Source organism: Petromyzon marinus, chromosome 3, assembly GCF_048934315.1.
Source record: "Petromyzon marinus isolate PM22_M1 ecotype Great Lakes invasive population chromosome 3, UKy_Petmar_22M1.pri1.0, whole genome shotgun sequence".
Classification (NCBI taxonomy): domain Eukaryota; kingdom Metazoa; phylum Chordata; class Hyperoartia; order Petromyzontiformes; family Petromyzontidae; genus Petromyzon; species Petromyzon marinus.
In genome coordinates this window covers 4,999,090-5,018,000 of record NC_133669.1, presented here as the reverse complement: position 1 = coordinate 5,018,000, position 18,911 = coordinate 4,999,090, and the positions used below count along the sequence as shown (strand labels likewise).

The 18,911-nt window shown below is 45.6% G+C and overlaps 1 protein-coding gene across 3 annotated transcripts in view; it reads left to right on the top strand.

The window, feature by feature from the left end:
- The window catches only part of MDM2 (MDM2 proto-oncogene), a 38,869-nt gene extending 21,451 nt beyond the window's left edge, over positions 1–17,418 (top strand). For all 3 annotated transcript variants that reach the window (XM_032971463.2, XM_032971455.2, XM_032971472.2), the window contains exons 6-11: positions 1,723–1,793; positions 4,371–4,488; positions 5,320–5,510; positions 6,525–6,692; positions 9,329–9,406; positions 11,624–17,418. In XM_032971463.2, the coding sequence (XP_032827354.2) occupies positions 1,723–1,793; positions 4,371–4,488; positions 5,320–5,510; positions 6,525–6,692; positions 9,329–9,406; positions 11,624–12,451 (1,454 nt within the window). In that variant the 3' untranslated portion in view covers positions 12,452–17,418. The remainder of the gene's footprint in view (positions 1–1,722; positions 1,794–4,370; positions 4,489–5,319; positions 5,511–6,524; positions 6,693–9,328; positions 9,407–11,623) is intronic.
- Positions 17,419–18,911: the final 1,493 nt, after the last annotated feature.

Sequence of the window (18,911 nt, the reverse complement as noted above, 5' to 3'; positions counted from 1 at the left end):
ATGCGTGTGGACTGGCCTTAGAAGTACGCACACTACTTATTATACCTGGCGCTGCTATAGTAGCAGACAAACAGTCCAATTGACCGGCCCATTGCTTTTTTTGTCAGATAAGATGCAGTGTTTATTCAGTCAGTGTTGATCATCGTTGTCTTCGTCTAGTTGACGAGAACCTGTGGAATTTCCATCTAGTCTTTGAGACTGGATTTCATTTAGCCATTCTCTTTCAGTCGAGTCGACTGAAGCCATCAAAATGTCGTCCACTGAGTTATTGAATTTTTGTTGTTAGGTCACCAAATTCATGAACTCACTAAATGTTTTCATGTACATATACGGTAAAACCCCAGCTAGCTGGTCCCTGGCTAGCCAGGTTTCTCACTTAGCCTGATGAGGTCAGCTCATTCAAATAACCCCGATTACGAATGAAATTGAAAAATCTATATAATTTTTTTAAATTAGAATTTATTTAGAATTTTTATATTACCTAAGAATATCCTATGTAATACATACTGCATAACAAAATGCACTATGCAATTTCACGTGTATTATATGCAAAGTGTGTTCTTTACTGATTGCAATAAAAAAGGCCACGGCACAGAGAGGTTGCTTCACTCTGTGTGCGTGTCTCTCCCCATATGTATCTGTGCTAACCCGTGATGCTTGGATGTCGATATATGTGTATGCTGTATGTTTTCCAGCACTCTCTTGGATTTCACACTTAACTTATAATTTAGCAATCTTTGAAATAACATATTCAACCAGACCATGCGTTAATTTTGTTTTGACCGACCGTCTGTGTTGCTTTATATAGTTTCTAAATTTTGCTAAACTCTGTTTGATTTAGTGTGCTCCTACGTCTTTGTATCACCTTGTGTATCTGTTAATTCCCTCTATTTGGGTGTCTGTATATATATCTGCGGTTATGTGTTTCTCTCTTAAATTTAGCTCTTCTGTACCTGATGAAGATTGCTTGTGTTGCAATCGAAACGTCGTATAGTATTAGTATAGTATTATGTTATTTTATTGTCTTATTTCTACGTGACTTTACCGAAAAAAACAAAGAGATGATTGCAATAAGTTTGTGATGGGGAAAGGGGCTATCACGGAGCGGGGGGGATGGGTGTTGGTGGTAGGGGGAGCTGGGTACCCATGGATTAATGGGCACAAAAACTAGAGTACTGTACAGCATGCAGACCGTAAGTACTTTCTATTGTCTTCACTGAGGCACACTTCAAACACTAATGTACGTAACTATTATGCACGCACATGATGTATAGTATATGCAATTCATGAAATATGCACATACACAAGCGTATTGTTCTTTTACAAGGATTGCAACTGTGGCCAAACTGGACTTGTCAGCTCGCCGGACCAGCCCTCGCCGCTATTAGTCTGGCTAGCCAGGGTTTTACATTTGTGGTCTTCCACAGTGCATTTCTGTCTGTTAACATTACAAAAATTGTCGTAGTCCACGTCTTCATTCCGACTGGGTGACTTTATCGTAGTGCCTCTTCGGTCGTGGTTGGACAGCAGTTGTCGTCATCGTCACGCTTGATGATTTTCCTCCCACTCACTGTTGGCCTGCATTAAAATAATTCAATAATTTTCGGCATTTGCTTTAATGAGCCAAATGACCACCTGTCAGACAGCACAAGGCACCCGGAGCGACGATGGCTTGCTGTCGCCGTGCTAATGTATTGGTGGGTGTCGTTTTGCGGAATGCAGATCACACGGGAGTGGGCGACGGAGCCGTGAAGGAAAGCTCATTAGCGGCAGCCGACGGGGACAACAAGCAGGTAAATTTAGGTGTGGCGTACGAGCACATTGGAGCGTTTGTGTGTGTGTGCTTGTGCGTGCGGTTGGTGCGAGCGTGGGAATCGGTTGGCCCACACGATGCAAAGAATTCACCCGCTTCTGTGTGTTGCCCCGTCGAGCTAATAGACGTGCGTGTTCGCTAGCACGTGTCGACTGTAGGCGAGGGGTGGGGAAACATTTGGCTCGCTACGACTTCGTATCGTGCGGGCCTGCAGCCACGTGAGGTCTCCCACTTGGAAGCCGCACTAATCGGGTGCGAGAGGGGAATGCTCTTCACTCGGCAAAGCTGGATTTATAATGTCAGCCTGCTCAAGGCACTTCTTTCGCGACAAGAACCTCCTCTTGCAGTGGCATAAGTGACTGAAATGCGTATTAATGTCTGAGCGCTGCCAAAAGGTATTTGAAAGTTTTTATTCGGCCCTCAATAGAGAAAAGGGTCGTCCCCACCCATGCCCTGAGGCAGCGCCACGTGGAGGCTGCGTGCGTGAGTGTGTGTGTGTGTGCTTGCGTGAGACGGCGTGTGTCTGCGTGTTGTGTCCTGCACCGTAGTCGGCTTGCCCACATAGAGGGAACAACAGGCACCCGTCTGCCTCTGTCTTCTGTGAGGAGCTCGCCCATAGTCTTAAAATGGGCTCTTGTCATTTTGTCAACGATTCTGAGGAAAAAAAAATGCGCTTTCTCTTTTGTAAAACTGGGGACAATTGACTTCAATTTTTTCACAAAACAAACCACCAGACATCCGCCAGATTGTTTCGCTGACGGCCATTTTTGGTCTGTAAATTTCTAAAGAATTATTTTTGTTGAGAAAAAATAGTTTTTCATTCCGCTTAATTGGTGTCAAAGCTTCTGCCCAAACATGTACAAGTTCATTCAATTGTGTTTGTGTGCATAGTTCTTGGACCCACGTTGGTGCCACACTATTAAGTGGAGTATGCATGGGAACATAGCTCAGTGTCGCACCTTATATGATGGCTTTGCCTAAAGTAACACCGCAGTGTGCACAACTATTTGCTGGTTCCATTATTGTAGCTGTCTCTGCTAAGGTGCTCTATAAATATAAGAAGTGTATAAATTAGCAGGTCAACTATAGCATAGTTTTTTCAATTATGCATTTTGAATGATAACCAACATTTGTAGTTGACTTCATATGTACCTATGCTGTGAGTATAATTTTGTAGTGCCGCAGTGGTTAGTGCACTAGACTACGAGCCAGACTACCAGAGTCTGATCTTGGCCACATCTAACGTCAGTGGCGAGTGATATCCAAACCAGTCCAGAGCCGCCCCCCCCCCCCATTTCACTAACCCGTACTGACCAGCATGGTGAAGTATGGTCAAACCATCGCAATGACTGACATGGTGGGGGGAAGGCCTTCATACATCCAGCACTGGATTAACAAAGGACTGTAAATGTAGCAGGGATCAACTGAACTAATTAGTCGTGGAGTAGATAAACTGAATACCACTGGGATGTAATTATACGGCATGGCTAACACATGAACTATGGCAATGTCAAGTTTCTATCATGGGCCCAAGACCGCCAATGGAGATGAGCATCGCTTGACACTCATTTAAGCATGCAAATACTCAAATGATTATATCTGCCATGTGGAGCATTTAATGTGTAGGAAGCCCTCAAATTGTCACCATGTACTACTAGGCAGTGCCCATCTCAATTTGGTAACCCTTTACCAGGAATTTCACATTGCTATAGCAGTGACCAACCATTGTTGCCTTTCCACAAATGGTACTCATTTTATGAACCCCAGAAGGTTGTGCGCATCAACCCCCTATCAGAATTTCAGCACAGACTTTTGCGTTGAGTGCTCTAACCACAGCACCACCCAGCGTGAGACATGATATTGACTGTTAATAAGCGTAAATGGGCTCAGGCAGGGACACGTCACTAGAAGGGGATCATGGCCGATGGACGAGACTGGTGACAGAATGGCAGTCAAATGAGAAAACACACCCGAGAGGACGCCACCACCTTGGAGATGGAGCGTTGAGATCAGCTCATACGCAAGAAGCGGCACGGATTGTGGCATCGCAAGACCATCAGGAATGGTGATGGTATGTGGAGACGTTCATCCAACAGTGACTAGAAAGTGGCTGATGATGATGACGACGAAGGGAATGGTCGGAAGACAACTTCCAGCAAAGTGTTATACACTTAAAGTAAACTATTTAAAAACTAAACTATTTTATTTTTTACCAGGTAAGGCTCACAGCTATATAGCGCTCTTTCAGGAGTGACTTGACCACAAATGATAGCTCAACAAAGTGGCTTATGTGAAAATGCATTGCAGCCAAATATTCTAAAAGCATGTTTATATACATTGAGGGAAACACCGGAGGACCCGGAGAAAATTCCACACAACCATGGGCAGAACATGCAAAGTCCAAATATACAACAGGCGTTAGGGTCGAGATTGAATCCACGACCTCCTGCGCACCAGTTAAAATCTTTCCACTTGTGAAATGCATGGCGGTTTGTGGTATGCACATAACTTGATTCGAACAGTCATAAAATGTTTTTTTTCTGTTTCTTGTCTCCAGGTGGCCCTGGTGGTGGACTCGGTAAGGCAGGGCGATTCTCCTCATGGAGGTTCCACCTCCACCCCCATGACAGGGACCACAACTGTTGCAGCGAAGCGCAGGAGAGACTCGGAGTGTGGTATGGCACTCGCTCAGCGGCTCACGCTGCTCGGCTAGCCCGGGTGTGGTGGTGGCGGCAGTGCGCGCATGTGATCTCGCACTTTAAGGGCCAGGGTTGGTGGCTATGTGACAAGACGTTTGTGAGACTTCCAAACCTGTTGGGCTGCGAGATGTTGTAGAGCAATTGGGTGGGGTGAAACTTTGTGCAGACTCTTGAGTATTATGTATGATGGGTTTTGTCTGGGTACAGCTGGCTTTCTCCCACATGTAAAACATGACTCATTTTAAACAAAACGGTTATCTGTCTCAATGCAAGCCCCTCCTGAAATGTAGTCCTGGTACTCTGACACTATCCTGGATAAATGGGGTCGCACTCGTCTTCCTGCTTGGGAGCCCCGGTTTGTTGGTGTGGATTGCACTTTTTCATGACAGTGGAAGTCTTCTCCATAGGAAGATCACTCTTTCTCGGATGACCACTGTTGAATTCCCACAAGGTGGTGCTAGTTTTATCGTACCCGCAGGAATGATAGGTTGAACTGGATGTGTCTGGGCCCCTCTTACAGCAGACCGTGCTGTTATATGATGTGCACTTGGGTAGAGGGCAGAGTAATGTGCGGCGGCATCGCGATAAAGTGCGCAGGCAGTGCACCTGCACCGGGGCCCACAAGCTGAAAGGGCCGAGGCGGACAGAGGACCCTACTTAAATTCTTGCACCCATGCCCATATCAACATCGCTGCGCCACTGGTCCAGTGTACTGTCCTCGTCGTACGCATCGTCGCCTTTCACCCTCGCGCATTGGGCGTGGGGTGAAGCTGTTGCTGTCGCTGTGCGGGTGTTTGGGCGTTGCAGGCAGCGGAGTTGTGGCAGCGGGGTCCCCGGAGGAGGAGGATAGCGGAGCGAAGCGTCCGCGTGCGCCCAGCCCTGCGCCGCCGTGCTGGAACGATGATGACCAGGGCGTGCCCTGGTGGTTCCTGCGCTCCCTGCCACACACGCTCGACCGTGTCAGCACCGCCTCGTCCACTGACATCTGTAGCCGACGGGTACGCACTCGCACACGTGTGTGTGTGTGAGTGAGTTTAGGCGTATGTGAGGAGTGGTAGTGTAGCGGTTAGTGCGCTGCGCTACGATTCTGGCGACCCGAGTTCGATTCCCGCTCACGTCCAACACTAGTGATGATATTTAATCTGAACTGGTCCTGGGCCTCCCCTAGGTGGTCTCAGCCTCAAATTAGTGCCTGGTACAATATGTAAAAACTTCGCCACTAGGGAGACAAAGGCGGTCGGGCATGGTGTTGGTCACCCACCCCCTCATGTGCCGTGCCGGCCTTTATAGGTGCTCGCTAACAGCACTTGTCCCTACAGTCTGTTAAGGCTATACGGGGGATCTTTGTCTTTGTTTAGTAGTATGGGAAGCGGTAGTGTAGCGGTTAGCGCAAATTGATGCTCGCAATGAGTGGAACTGAGAGTCGTGGCCATTTAAATGACCAGTTCACACAGGAGAACAGGACAGATCTACGTATTATGGGTTAATATAGTAGATAAATAAGTCAACTTTATGCATCATTAAACAGCACTTTGAATTATCAAACAAAAACACTTGCATATGCATGGTTTTCACAACACTTCAAATGTATTTTTACCCTCGGAAGTATATAATTAGCCAAGATAATATTACATTCCGAGTTGCACGAGATTATGTCACATGGCGCATGATGTCACGGGGAAGAGAAACACGCACGTGGTGTGTGATGTCATCACCTTGGCTGAAAGTGCTGTTTTATTTCTGTTTGTCTTACTTTGATTAATTTGTCTGTTTTTTATATATATTAGGCGAGTCTCTCACAGCAGCGTTAACTATGAACAAAAATACAACCCTTAAAGATAGTCATCGTGACCCCCTACGAGACAAGAACGACAGGCAGAGCTAATATCCTCAGCCTTGGTTGGCAAGCAGTACAAATTATCTATTTTCTTATGGGAATATCTTTACATTATTTTACACAAGCAAACTTGTCTATATATGGTTTCTGTTCCGCCATCCTCTGCTGTGCCCAGGGCTATGAGACGGCAGTGGTCACGGACTCGAGTGATGACCTGTGGTTCCTGGATGAGTCCAACTCGGACCAGTTCAGCGTGGAGTTCGAGGTGGAGTCCATCCACAGCGAGGACTACGACGGGGAGGGCGAGGACGGCGAGAGCGGGGAGCGCTCGTCTGACGATGAGGTCTCGCGTCGATTCACAAACGGCCATAAAAATATCACACGAAACCAAAAAATGTGGGTCGGTGTGGAGGCTGTGGGTTAGTATTGAATCTGTGAGTTAGTGTTGAGGCTGTGGGGTTAGTGTTGAGACTGTGGGTTAGTGTTGAGGCTGTGGGGTTAGTGTTGAGGCTGTGTGTTAGTGTTGAAGCCTTGAGTTTGTGTTGGGTCTGTATGATAAACTTGGTGGTGGCCAGGTGGCTCATAAATCTTGAGCACTAAGCTGACACCGTTGAGAATCCTGGGTTTGAATCCAGGCAGTCGCTTGTAAATAAAACCAGGTACTCAAGTGAAGTGAGTTGATGGCCTTAACCTAGTCATCAACGACTGCACAAAAAACATTACATTTTCGTTGTGCATTTAATTTGGACAAATTCCAGCTCTTGAGAAATTCAAATATTTTTGTCACTCATGTGACGAACGTGTCTCGGTGACAGAACGGGTAGAAAAGTGCTACCCCCCCCCCCCCTACTGTGTGGAATGGAGGTCACTTGAAGGGATCCCAGAGCTAGCTCTGTAATAGTCGCTTTGTTGGACATTCTCCAGCAGAAAGGGTTGCACTCCTATACGAGATCATGACTTAATTATTATTTGGTTAAATTGGCCAAGGACTGGTTCAGATATCGCTCGCTTACTGACAATTGGGCCATCTCCACATCTATTCCATGCAGTCATTTAAGTCCTGGTTCACGTCTTATTAACGCTGTGGTGCTTCCATGTTTATCATCTATTCCTCCACCCCCCTCTCCTCTTCTTGTGACATGTGGTAGCCACTATCTGAGTTGACTTTCATCTCGTTTGAGACGGGCAACCACCACCTTACTCCATGTCTCTTAATTTCTGATCCGATTCAATACGGTGATCCCTGAGATCCGTCTCATCATCCTCGTTTCTATGGAGCACGTAGTCTTCTCCCTTGCTTTTTGTGCAGTGACAGAAGGCTCATACAGACCTGTAGAGTAATTCTGGCTTTGTTACTGCATTATATACTTTACCCTTGATGTCAAAATCCTCCTGTCACACACCATTGCACTGATGTTTCTTCACAATGTGCTACGGCATCAAATATGGGGTTATCTGTACTCTCCTTTTGAGTCTGTATCATAAGCTTCTTTCCTGAGGCCATGCAAATTATTGGGGTTGTCTCTGTTTTCCGTATAAATTGAAGTAGGGGATAAGCGTTTTTCTGAATTTAATAAAGATACCTAAAAAGTCAACACATTCAATTTTATTTTTACAGACTGTTTTTTTGTTCCAGACTGTTGGAACTGGTTCAGCGAGAACAGATTTGATGGTTTCTTTTCAAACAATTGTGCCCTCACACCCACTCCTCCCCAAAGTATGGGCTTGGTGGTGACAGTGAGCAGAAAGGAGTCTCGGCTCATTTTGTAAACAGCTTTGCGGCAATCCTAGCAGCTCATGACATTTTTTTTACACAAAAAAACATGTCGTGAGCGCAAAACATGCCCGAATAAACCTGAATAATAATAATATTGCAAACTATGTTTCTTTTCAAAGATAACCCACCATAGGACCGTGGCGTTTTTTCGCCATTGGCTTTGGCCACCAGCTACGATGAGAATTTCCTCTTTGCTCTTGAATTTGAACGGTGAACTGCATTTCCTTGTAATTTCACAATATTTTGCAACCCTTGGTCTATCCACTACTTGAAGAGGGGGCTTCCCCACGTCATGTCCTACGTGGCGGTCCATTGACCATACTTCACGAAAATGTTTTTACTTCGGGGTCCAAATTTGGCAAGTTTTTAAATTACACGGCACTTTGCTGGGTTGGGATCACGGATAGCAGCAATCATCACACCCTACTGGCAGACTAATGTTCCAGGTCACTCTTGCAAATGCGGTTATCCTTGTCTCTTGAATTGTCACTTGGTTAAACAAAATAAACTTTTAAACCTCACCACACTAGTTGGTATCTGCTGCCAAAGTGAGGGGGGGGGGGTTGCCCAGGATATGTTTCCGATATCACTCGCCACAGATGGTCCGCGAGATATCCGAAAAGTGACTTCATCTCTCATGATACCACACTGGTATACTATTGGAAGGAAACTAAGTTGAAATTTAAATAAATATTTTTCTAAGCAGTAGCTACTGCTATCCCAACGTTCGTGGATACCACACACACAATACAATTTACATAAACCACCTTGAAAAAGTAAAGGGCCTCTTTGTATTAAACATGTTTCTGGTAGGGCTAATGCCTGCGTGCAGGTATGGCTTTGAGAGCTGGACTTTGGAAAGCAATAAAGATATATGTAGATAATGATATGTGTTTCAATGCAATTGGGATTTTTTTTTTTTACGAGAGTGGCAGGAAAACTTAGGCTTAATCAGGAAGAGATTGCGCCTCTGGCAAGACCATGTGTGGGAGTATTGCAGCACGCGCTGTAGGTTTCTTTGTGTTTGCGTACATGTGGTTTTGCTTAATTTTTTTCCCCCCTTTACAAAAGTCGGTTATTGTGTTTTGCGTGTCCAAAGTGGGGGGGGGGGGGGGGGGGAGAATGGCACAGTTGGGCAAGTCTCGGCATCGCCTGGGTACTGTTTTCACTTTTATTGTTTCCCTTTCTTTGTGCACCCAAAGGTTTACGACGTGACCGTGATTTATTCTGACTCCCAGTCCTCCTATAACGAGTCATCGGACGCAGAGTTTCCAGAAGAGGTAACAATATTTCTGTTGTTTTTAGTATGTCCGTAACTGTTAAACCTGTGCGTTTACGTACATTTTGTATTGAACCCGTTTACCCGAGTTCGAATCTTCGCGGCAGCCAACATCGGTGATGAGTGATGTCTTGGCCTTCCTCCATACCAACCCGCACTGGCCAGCGTGGTGAAGGATGTCTTAGAATCCATCCATATATTGCATGCTGCAGACTGTCTTAATTCCTTACTAAAATGACTATAAGCCAAATTATTAAAAGTGTTCCTTACTGAAAACTACACATTTATAGACAGTTAATTTTAAATGGGTGGATGTCATTTTGATGGACTGACCCATGGCATTGGATTTTGGAATTTTCACCACTGGCTCAAACACAAATCACCCTGTGCTTCATTGAGCTTGGAGACACTTTGACATTGACTTTGTTTCCAGCATAAAATTATCTGCAGGAAAACCCCGATTTATGTCTTCACCCCTTTTACGTCCATAATTACCAATCTCTTCTTTCAAATTAAGCCACTGCACACGCTTCATTCGTGGACCTGACGGTTGGTGATCACTGAAAGCTGTACTGTAAGGGGCTGCGAGGACTGAACTTGGGGAAACACTGCTGTACAGTGTCATTGGTGATTAGTTTTAGAAGTAAGTTCAAAGATATCCCCACAGACATCTTTTCACACCGTTTAGAAACCGTTGTGCCCACTGAAAAAAAGCATTTGTGGTGTAACATTTTCTTTGGCACTTGATAAATTTGCAAGTGAACGTCCTTGTCGTCGCTTGCGCAAGTAATGTTTCAAAACATTGCCTGGGTGGTTTGACCCATTGTTGATGACGCAGGTGAAGGCACGTTCTCGCAAAAAAAATTTCAAAGGAGAGGAACATTGACCAGCAAATGAATCCGACCAATAGAGTTTGCGTGCTCAATCGGGGCAGTGTTCATATCAACTGGTAATCAATGTGAGAAATTCCACATTCTGCAGGTACATTCAGTACAGCGAGCGCTGTTGGCTTTCAACAAAGTGCTACGCATTTCATCTCGACAGATGAGGAAGAAAAAAGTCTCGACAGCAGGCATTACCTTTCTGCCCCACAACTGGGTGTTTCAGGCTTACGGCCCCAAAATTATGATTAGTATAAAATGCACAACTTCCCTTAAACCCGCACTGACCAGCGTGGTGAAGTAGAGTCAAATAACCCTCACGCCCTACACGGGCATGAGAGGCCCACATCCCGGAGTGGGTTGGCAATAGGGCTATACATGCAACATGGTAGTCGGAACTAGACTCAAACGATGTAAATAACCGTAGACTCTGCTCAAAGTGCCCAGATGAGCATCGTGGCGGGGCTTATTTATTTGTGGCCCAGAGCAAGTGTGGTAAATACCACATTCCCGTACGGGAGGCTCAGACAGCCATAGGACAACCAGTGTTGACTGGCTGGAAATTTGCACTCGTTTCATCGACTTGGATTTGAGTTAATCTTATTGTGGGGCAGTTGCTGTTAAAGGGTTCCAGATAGTCACTTTAAAATCAGCATTCTTGTGCCATTTTTGGTTTCTCGACTCGTAGGGAGGCTATGAAGCTATTTACGAGACAGACTGAAAAATGTTGCAAGAAATAATGTCTATGGGAATATCTGTTTAAATTAAAGCAAGACAAAAAGCGGAATATAAATACTGCAATTGTTTTAACGTAGATGTGTGCCTCGGCATATGTCCTGAAGAACCTTTAGTGATATCACTGCGGTGAATAATTCAAAGGTATGGCAATCACTGTGGTGGAATGACTGAAAGTCAATTTAATGTCCTTCCCATTAATGAAGCTGCTTCCACCTCTTGTCAAACAGCCCGCACACAACCCCCGGCGCTTGGCCACAAAATTAAACTTTTGTAAGGAGTATAACTCTCTTAAAAAATGATCCAATATGAACGAAAATATATGATTAAGTTGTTTTGCTGTTTGAGACTTGCCCTATTGAATACTGGCAAAGGTAGTCATGAGAATTTACCAAAACTTTGAGACTCAAATCGGAGCAAAAATAACTTTGCGACTATGCAATCGCCTTTTGCGGTGAAGCTACCCATCGGCTTCAGTCCTGTTAAATACATACCATCTGAAAAATGTTATGCAAAATGTCATTCAAAAAACACTAATTGTGGAATATGAAATAACAGAACGTTGACGCGCATCGCTCGCCGCCCCTGCTTCTCGCACGCAGGATGGGTGGCGCTGCACCGAGTGCTCGGAGACCAACCACCCGATGCACGGCTATTGCCAGCGATGCTGGTGCCTCCGTAAGGACTGGCTTCCTGACGCTGCCCAGCAGCAGCAGCAGCAACAGGAGCAACAGCAACAGCAGCAGCAGCACACGACCACGACGACGACAACAACGTTGCCGACAACGATGGGGTCGCCCGCTGCCCCGAGGGGCGTCTTCACTATGCCGGGCATCGCTACCGCCCTCTTGGAGGAAGCGCTCGCACGAGACATCGATTCGGACGACGGCCACGACGAGATTGACGGCAGGAGGAGCAAGAAAGCGGCCAATGAGGACGATGAGGACGATGAGTATGAGAAGGTGTATGAGAAGGTGTATGAGAAGGAGTATGAGAAGGAGGAGGAAGCGGGGATGCGGGGCCCATCGGGAGCGGCGACGCACACATTACGCTGCGGCTCGGAGGACGAACAGGAACCGGAAGAAGACGAATACGAGGAGGACGTTGACGACGATGGCAAAATGAAGAAGTCGTCAAAATCGGAGGCGCTGCAGCCCGCCGACGTCGTTTCTGCCGCTTCCTCGGCTTCCGCGAGCTCCGCCTACCAGAACGACGGCAGAAGCGGCTCGGGCGGCGCCAACAACGCGTGCACGCTGCTGGATATGTGCATCATCTGCCAGCACGAGCCCAGGAGCTGCACCATCGTGCACGGAAAGACGGGCCACCTGGTGACGTGCTACATGTGCGCCAAGAAGCTGAAGCGCCGTAATAAGCCTTGCCCCGTGTGCCGCAGCCCCATCCAGGCCGTCATCAAAACGTACCTGCTGTGAGATGAACCCGGCACCGCCGTACCTCGCCATCGTGGGCTGGCACCGAATGCCCTGGCTCAGCCCTGTTTGCCGAGACTGCATTTGCGATCCTCTGGGAATCGCGCCATGATGCCCGACAGCTTCTTTGTCCATCTGCTCCGTTTCAAACTAACCCCCCCCCACACCCCCTGTTTATTTTTTTATCTGGAAGTTGACACTGAAAATGTTATCAACTATTTAAAAGGTAGCAGATTTTTGTTGTTGTATAGATTGGATGTCAAAATAGCCTCAGTCAAATATATTTTTTTGGAAACTAAAGGATTCTGAAATTGGTCTTAAATGATAAATACATTGTGAGGATTACTCTGACTTTTCACCTTTAACCAACAGACGTTCAAGTACAGGTTAGGCCCTCTACATAAATGTAAACGCGGATGCCTTTTACCTGTATAAGGGGTTCTCGGTGAGCCATAGCCAGCTATTAACTGCCAAGGAGAGGCCAGAGCGCTTTTGTTGGGTTTTTACAAGGCTCAGCAAACCTAGCTATCGACGGCAGCTATGACCTCCCAAAGTGTTACAGGCCCAGGAGATCACAGCTGCCCCGTGGGGATCCTGAAAGTTAACAAAGGAGTCGTAGTAGATTATGTTAACCCTATTTCAGTGGTATGTTTACTGACAATCTGCTTAAACCTTTTTTGGCTGATGGGCCTTAAGAGATGGATTAAATAGTCCAGTCGTATTACATGTTTTTTTTTATAAACTCACTGAAGCAACTTTAGCATAATCTATAAAAGTGTGTCGATCTTAAAAAAAAAAGTTGATTAGACGCATTCAAGTTTTGCGACAACTTTCTCACTACATAAGACTTGGCGTGCAAAGGTGAACAAACAATAGCCCCCATTCCCCACTAAGTGGCGGTGACGGCACTTGTGCCAGGTTGGGTGCACTCCGAGGAACACACACACGGTAAGTGCCACAGACAAACACGCGTGCTCGTGCATGAGTGATCAGAGGGTGGGAATTGAGGGAGAGGAGAAAGAGGTGATGCGTCCTATATTTTGGTGACTCGATTTTGGATTGTCCACCTGAAGCCTGAGAGCTGCCATTGAAATAGGGTGACTTTGTTGGAGAAAGTCTTTTTTTCTGGTGCTGCATTTGCCAGTGGTCCTTTGTGAACTCGACAAAACAATTCAAGTGAAGAAGAAGAAAAAGAGAAGAAGAAAAGCGTTTTATTGCAAAAAAATAATAATAACCACCAGTGTTGCTGTTTTGTTGTTGAAAAATACTTTCAGCACAGTAACGATGTAGATTAAATCTCAAGTTGCGTTTGTTTTATATTTTGAATTATTTTTTTATATCATAACATAGAGTATATATATGATTCCTCTAATCTAAATTGTTAATTCCCAACTACCCAGCAGTTAGCGTGGAGTCAGTTTGTCGCTCCTCGAGTGTAGATTATGCTCGTGTCGGTGTCGCGAGCGATGATTATATCGCTTGTAATTTCTGGTCTGAGCGTTTTTTTTTTTGTTTTATCCCAAACGGGGTTGCTCGTTCAATCCGGCTATTAACTCCGATCGCAACCGGAAGGATCTCGGCGAGCCTAGAGAAACATAAGATAACGGCGTGACGCGACGTGATGCGACTTCCTTTGACACACTGATGTCAATCTTGCTGAAATTAATGAATCAACATTTGGTGGTGGGGTGTTGAGCAAGATATGACCTCACCACATCGACAGAGCCCTTCCATGATTGCACCATCACTCAAAATAGTCCAGTGTAACGTTGGCGTCACATCATTGTGCGATGGTCTCGGTGGCACATGCTTTGTCGCTGCTCTGTGTCGTCTTAAGTTATTTGATTGATAACAGCAAGGCTTGTCATTGGTTTTGTTCAAGGGCCCCAGAGATTTGATTTGACATTATATATGACTTGATGTCCCACCAGTGGCATGGATCTGATTCACTCAAGTAAGTGTTATCATCTCACGTGTGCTCCCGTGTTATCAAATGTCTCTCTAGACTCCCCAAAATGATTTGCTCGACAGTTAATAGTTCATTGCGGTTTAGAATGGGCGAGACTTTAGAAGAAAAAAAATCCCGCGTCATTCTATGAAAATCGCTGTCTATGAACTGGGCTTAATGCCATCACCTGTTTTTGCATTTGTATTTTTCCCCCCCTATGTTATTGGCAATATGAGACGAGGAGCTTAGTTGCACTTTACAATCGCTTGGTCGCCCTTATGAATATCTTCGTTTCAACAAAGCAGCTGCGTATGGCTTTGTGAGCAATGGTGTCAGTGCTGCGGGAATTAGTTAATGTTTTGTTACTTTGTTTATGTAAATTCAAAGATGTCCCCACAATCGACAAGAGGTCGGAAGGCCCACCATCCAGCAATGGATTAGGTGGGAGCTGAATATTTGTTATTTAAATCTTAATGAGGGGAAATAATCAGTCAAGTATCTAATTTCCTCATGAACCCCCCCCCCCCCTTAGTTTTCCTTACTAATCCCGAAACTTAACCTTGCATCCCTCTCGTGCTTATATTGTGACCGATCATTTTTTTGTTGTTTTGTGTAACGCTAAATTAATTTATATGTCCATTTCAGTTTTTGCTTTGTCAGGCAGTGAAAAAGAAAAAGCAAATCCTTAATCGTGAAGCAAAGTTTTACCCGTGAACTTCACTCGGCGATATTACCCTTGTCCGAGTGACCTTTGAAAAAAACAGCAGCTTAGCTTAATAGGCTTCACCGCAAATAAACTCAACTCACTCGGGAAGCTTTACAAGAAAGTTGTTCCATCTGCGGTCGAGTTGGAAGCAAGTTACTTTGGACTTGCCAAGGATTTTAACAACGCTTGAATTGCGCCGAACATGTGCGACTACTTTGGTGTGCTTTTTCACCAAAAACCGAAACTTGATAAAAGTCGATTCATTCCAACTGTTGAGATAACCTTGTAAGTAACGTGACTGATTTGTGACATCACGCATTGGCAACGATGAGCGATTTGCTTCGTCTTTACATGTTCCCTACTTGGGTTGTGATTTTCATTTATTACTCCAACACAAGTGAGCATATTTGTGGTTCAGATCTCAACTGCCAAGTGTAATTATTTTGAAAATGTTTTCCCAGTTGGCAACATGTGGCTTTCCCATTCACCACAGTTTGTAAACAATATGATATTGAGTTTCATGATCACTGCCAATGTTTGCAAGTGTTTGATAAAAGAAGATATATATTTAAAAGTGCTTCATTTAAGATGGCTGGATTGCTCAAAAGGCTAATTGACTGTCAGGGCCCCAAGTCAGCAGCGCTGACATCCTGGTTTAAAATGCCCTAGTTCCTGTCACTGGTGATTAAACTAGGTGTGTAAGGCATGTTGCAAATGCATTGTCTAAGCCCAGTCACCAATAATGACTGCACTTTATTTTTTATTTCACTTAATTTGTACAACTTAAGCTGTGGAGGCTAAAGTTTAACATACTCGATTGCATGATTTTAATGCCAAAAACCAATCCTATAAAGATACATTTTTTTTGCGCCGTCTTATGTTGGGTCCGTGCCTTGTAATCTTATCACATGGCTTGCAATATTATCACATGGCTTCTCATGGTGTAACAATGGGGATTAAAATAGTGGAAAACATGTATACACTTAAGTTCTTTCAAATTGAAAACTTTTACCACCAGTGTTTGTTAATTGTATCAACGTTAAGTTCAAAGGGCACTCTTCACAGGACACATAATCGAATGAGTATCTCTTGTCTACAAAGCGGCTACTGCAGACCCCCGTCGCATATCCGTGCTCAAAATGCAACAACCAGGAGCATATAGTAGGCAAACTCGCCAGCTATCTCATCCAGAGGGTGGGCCGAACGCGCAAGGCAGTGTTATGACATTCATAGCACTAGGCTGCGGAGAGATTGAGGCTGATGAGCTCGGTTTTTCCCACCAATGTCTTTTCAGTGCAAAGCAAAGTTGTCCGTGCTTTGCAGCCGATTGTTTCACAACGCACATCAAAACTCCCGCATCAAACCACCACAACTGGTGCCATCGCTCTCCGCTCACGGTACCCGGTGTGGTGGAGCAGGGGGCCTACTTCACAGTCGCATCACTGTGTTGATACGGTGATGAATATTAGGAGCAGCGTGAAGTGTGACATTTGGCAAGCGGCGCTGAGGCTCTGTTGTGTGTGTGTAGGGCGCATTCGTTGGCCAAGGGAGTCTGTACCACCCTCCGTGTGGTGGCTACTCACTGCCTGGCACAGCTAACCACCATCTCGGAGCTAGAATGTCTAAAAATTCAACGGCATGCCCCCTCCCCTACCCAGTTTGCCTCTTAAGTTTTAGCGGCCGTTGGCAACCGCTCGTTATTAATTTCCGAGCAACCCTGAATTGGAATGTTCCGCTTGGTGGAAAATGATTGCACGCAGGTTGCAGACAATTCCCACCAAAAATGGCTTAAATGGTGTTTCCTGCCGAAATGTGAATCTGACCTCGCATTAAGTGGTCGCCATTGCGTGGAAATTCGATCTTTTTTTTGCATTGATCAGTCTGCCTACAGGGGGACAGCCGCTGTTTTTTTGGCAGACCTAGGGTCGGTTATATTTACGATTACAACAACAATGTAAAATACTGATTTCATTGTCTATCAAATTAATTACGAAATGCGCAATTACAATGCTATTTAACCCCCCCCACTCCCCCGGGTTTGCTTGAATGATAATGAGGCTGTCAACCCTGCCAAGGATTTGAACTCGTGTTCAGACAGCTGAGCTCCGCTGTTCTACAAAGGTGGCTGTAATCCATTATTTGATTACATTTATAATTATGATACTGGTGGCATTTACATATATGTATAATTTAATAACCAATGTAAGTAGGATTTGAGTGATGAAAGGTAACGTGATTGTGATCTGAGGGGCACGTGTTGTATAGGGTTTGCGGTGGCGCTTGTGCAGCTTTATGGAAATAAATCCAGATTTTGAAGTGGATAATAATGGTGTGGTTTCCTCATCGTGACCATGAATAAGTGTACCTGTGCATTTATTTATACTGGAGGAATCCGATGAGCTATAACGCTCTTCCTCACAGATGTCCAACAGACATTGTTCAAACAAATTGTGGTAATTCAGGACTTTTGGCTTGTGGATTACACAATGATTTGTGGGCGCGAGACTCCAAACCTGCTGAGCTGAAAGTTGGGCATTGGCAGTAAAACAAGTATGGCGTCTGATGTTTCGTGGTTGGCTTTTGATTGTTATCTCCCTCTGTGCACTGCTGTTTTTCTAACATACAGAGCTGTAGTCCGGTAGATTTCGGAAGATCACACTAGAGTTTGATCCCCACTCGGAGATCAGCCATCTAATGTGCAGGCGGTGAAATTGCAACGTGGCCTATAGGGGCTCGAGGTGCCCAGATGCTGCCCTGCGGTGACATTGGGGGGGGGGGGGTGGGAGTGGCATTTAGTTCCTTGCACCAAGGCCCATGCACACAACGCTCCACCACTGAGACGAACACGGCAAGAGAGACGAAACAATGGTAGAATATCGTGTTCGAGGCCTCATAAGAACTGGGCTTACCGTGCACATGTTACACACGTGTGGAGACGGCAATCGCCACGTGCGAATCACACGTTAACGAATTTGCCCGAGCATTGTAGATAAAATCCTAGCACAAGACACTCAAGATTGCTTAGGTGATTGTCAAAATTGTCACCCAACAATCTGAGCTGACCAGTTGTGCTCGATCAGTTTTACGACCAAATATCAATCACGCACGCACATAAGCAAAGACAAAGATCCCCCCTATAGCCTAAACAGACTGCTTGGGGCAAGTGCTGTTCGCGAGGACCTATGAATGCCAGCATGGCACAAGGGGGGAGGGGTGGCGAGCACCACGCCCGACAGCCTTTGTCTCCCCAGTGCTGATGTTGACACATTGCACCGGGTAGACTGAGTAGACCTATGGGAGGGCCGGGACCAGTTCAAATATCTGCTCCTGTTATTGGTCGTGAGCGGCAATGGAGCTTGGGCTGACAGGTTCGTAGCGCAGTGTGCTAACCGCTGCGCCACCGCTCCTCAACACAAACCTACACATTTGCACACACAAATGCGTCCATACACACAAAAACACGACCATGTCTACACGTACACTTTACGTGCACGCACGAGTTTCTTTGCACCCTCCAGCCGCTCCAGTTTGGCCGTGTTTTTAAACAACACATCACAATGTGTTAAAGGCACACAGTCGTTTGTGAATTGTGAGGTGAAAAAAACTCCACCCATCAGCATGTCCTGAAGAGAGGTGCTTGGCGGAGCATTGCAATCCTCATTGTGGTAAAAAAAAGGATCCGCAGTTGTCCACTGCATCACTGCTGCTGTCGGTCGGTCACATTTGCTGACGTTTATTGTGGTGGTGATCTCAGACAACAGGACCACAATGCACTTTGGGTTTCCAAGCTGCACCGTTCTGTCATGGGG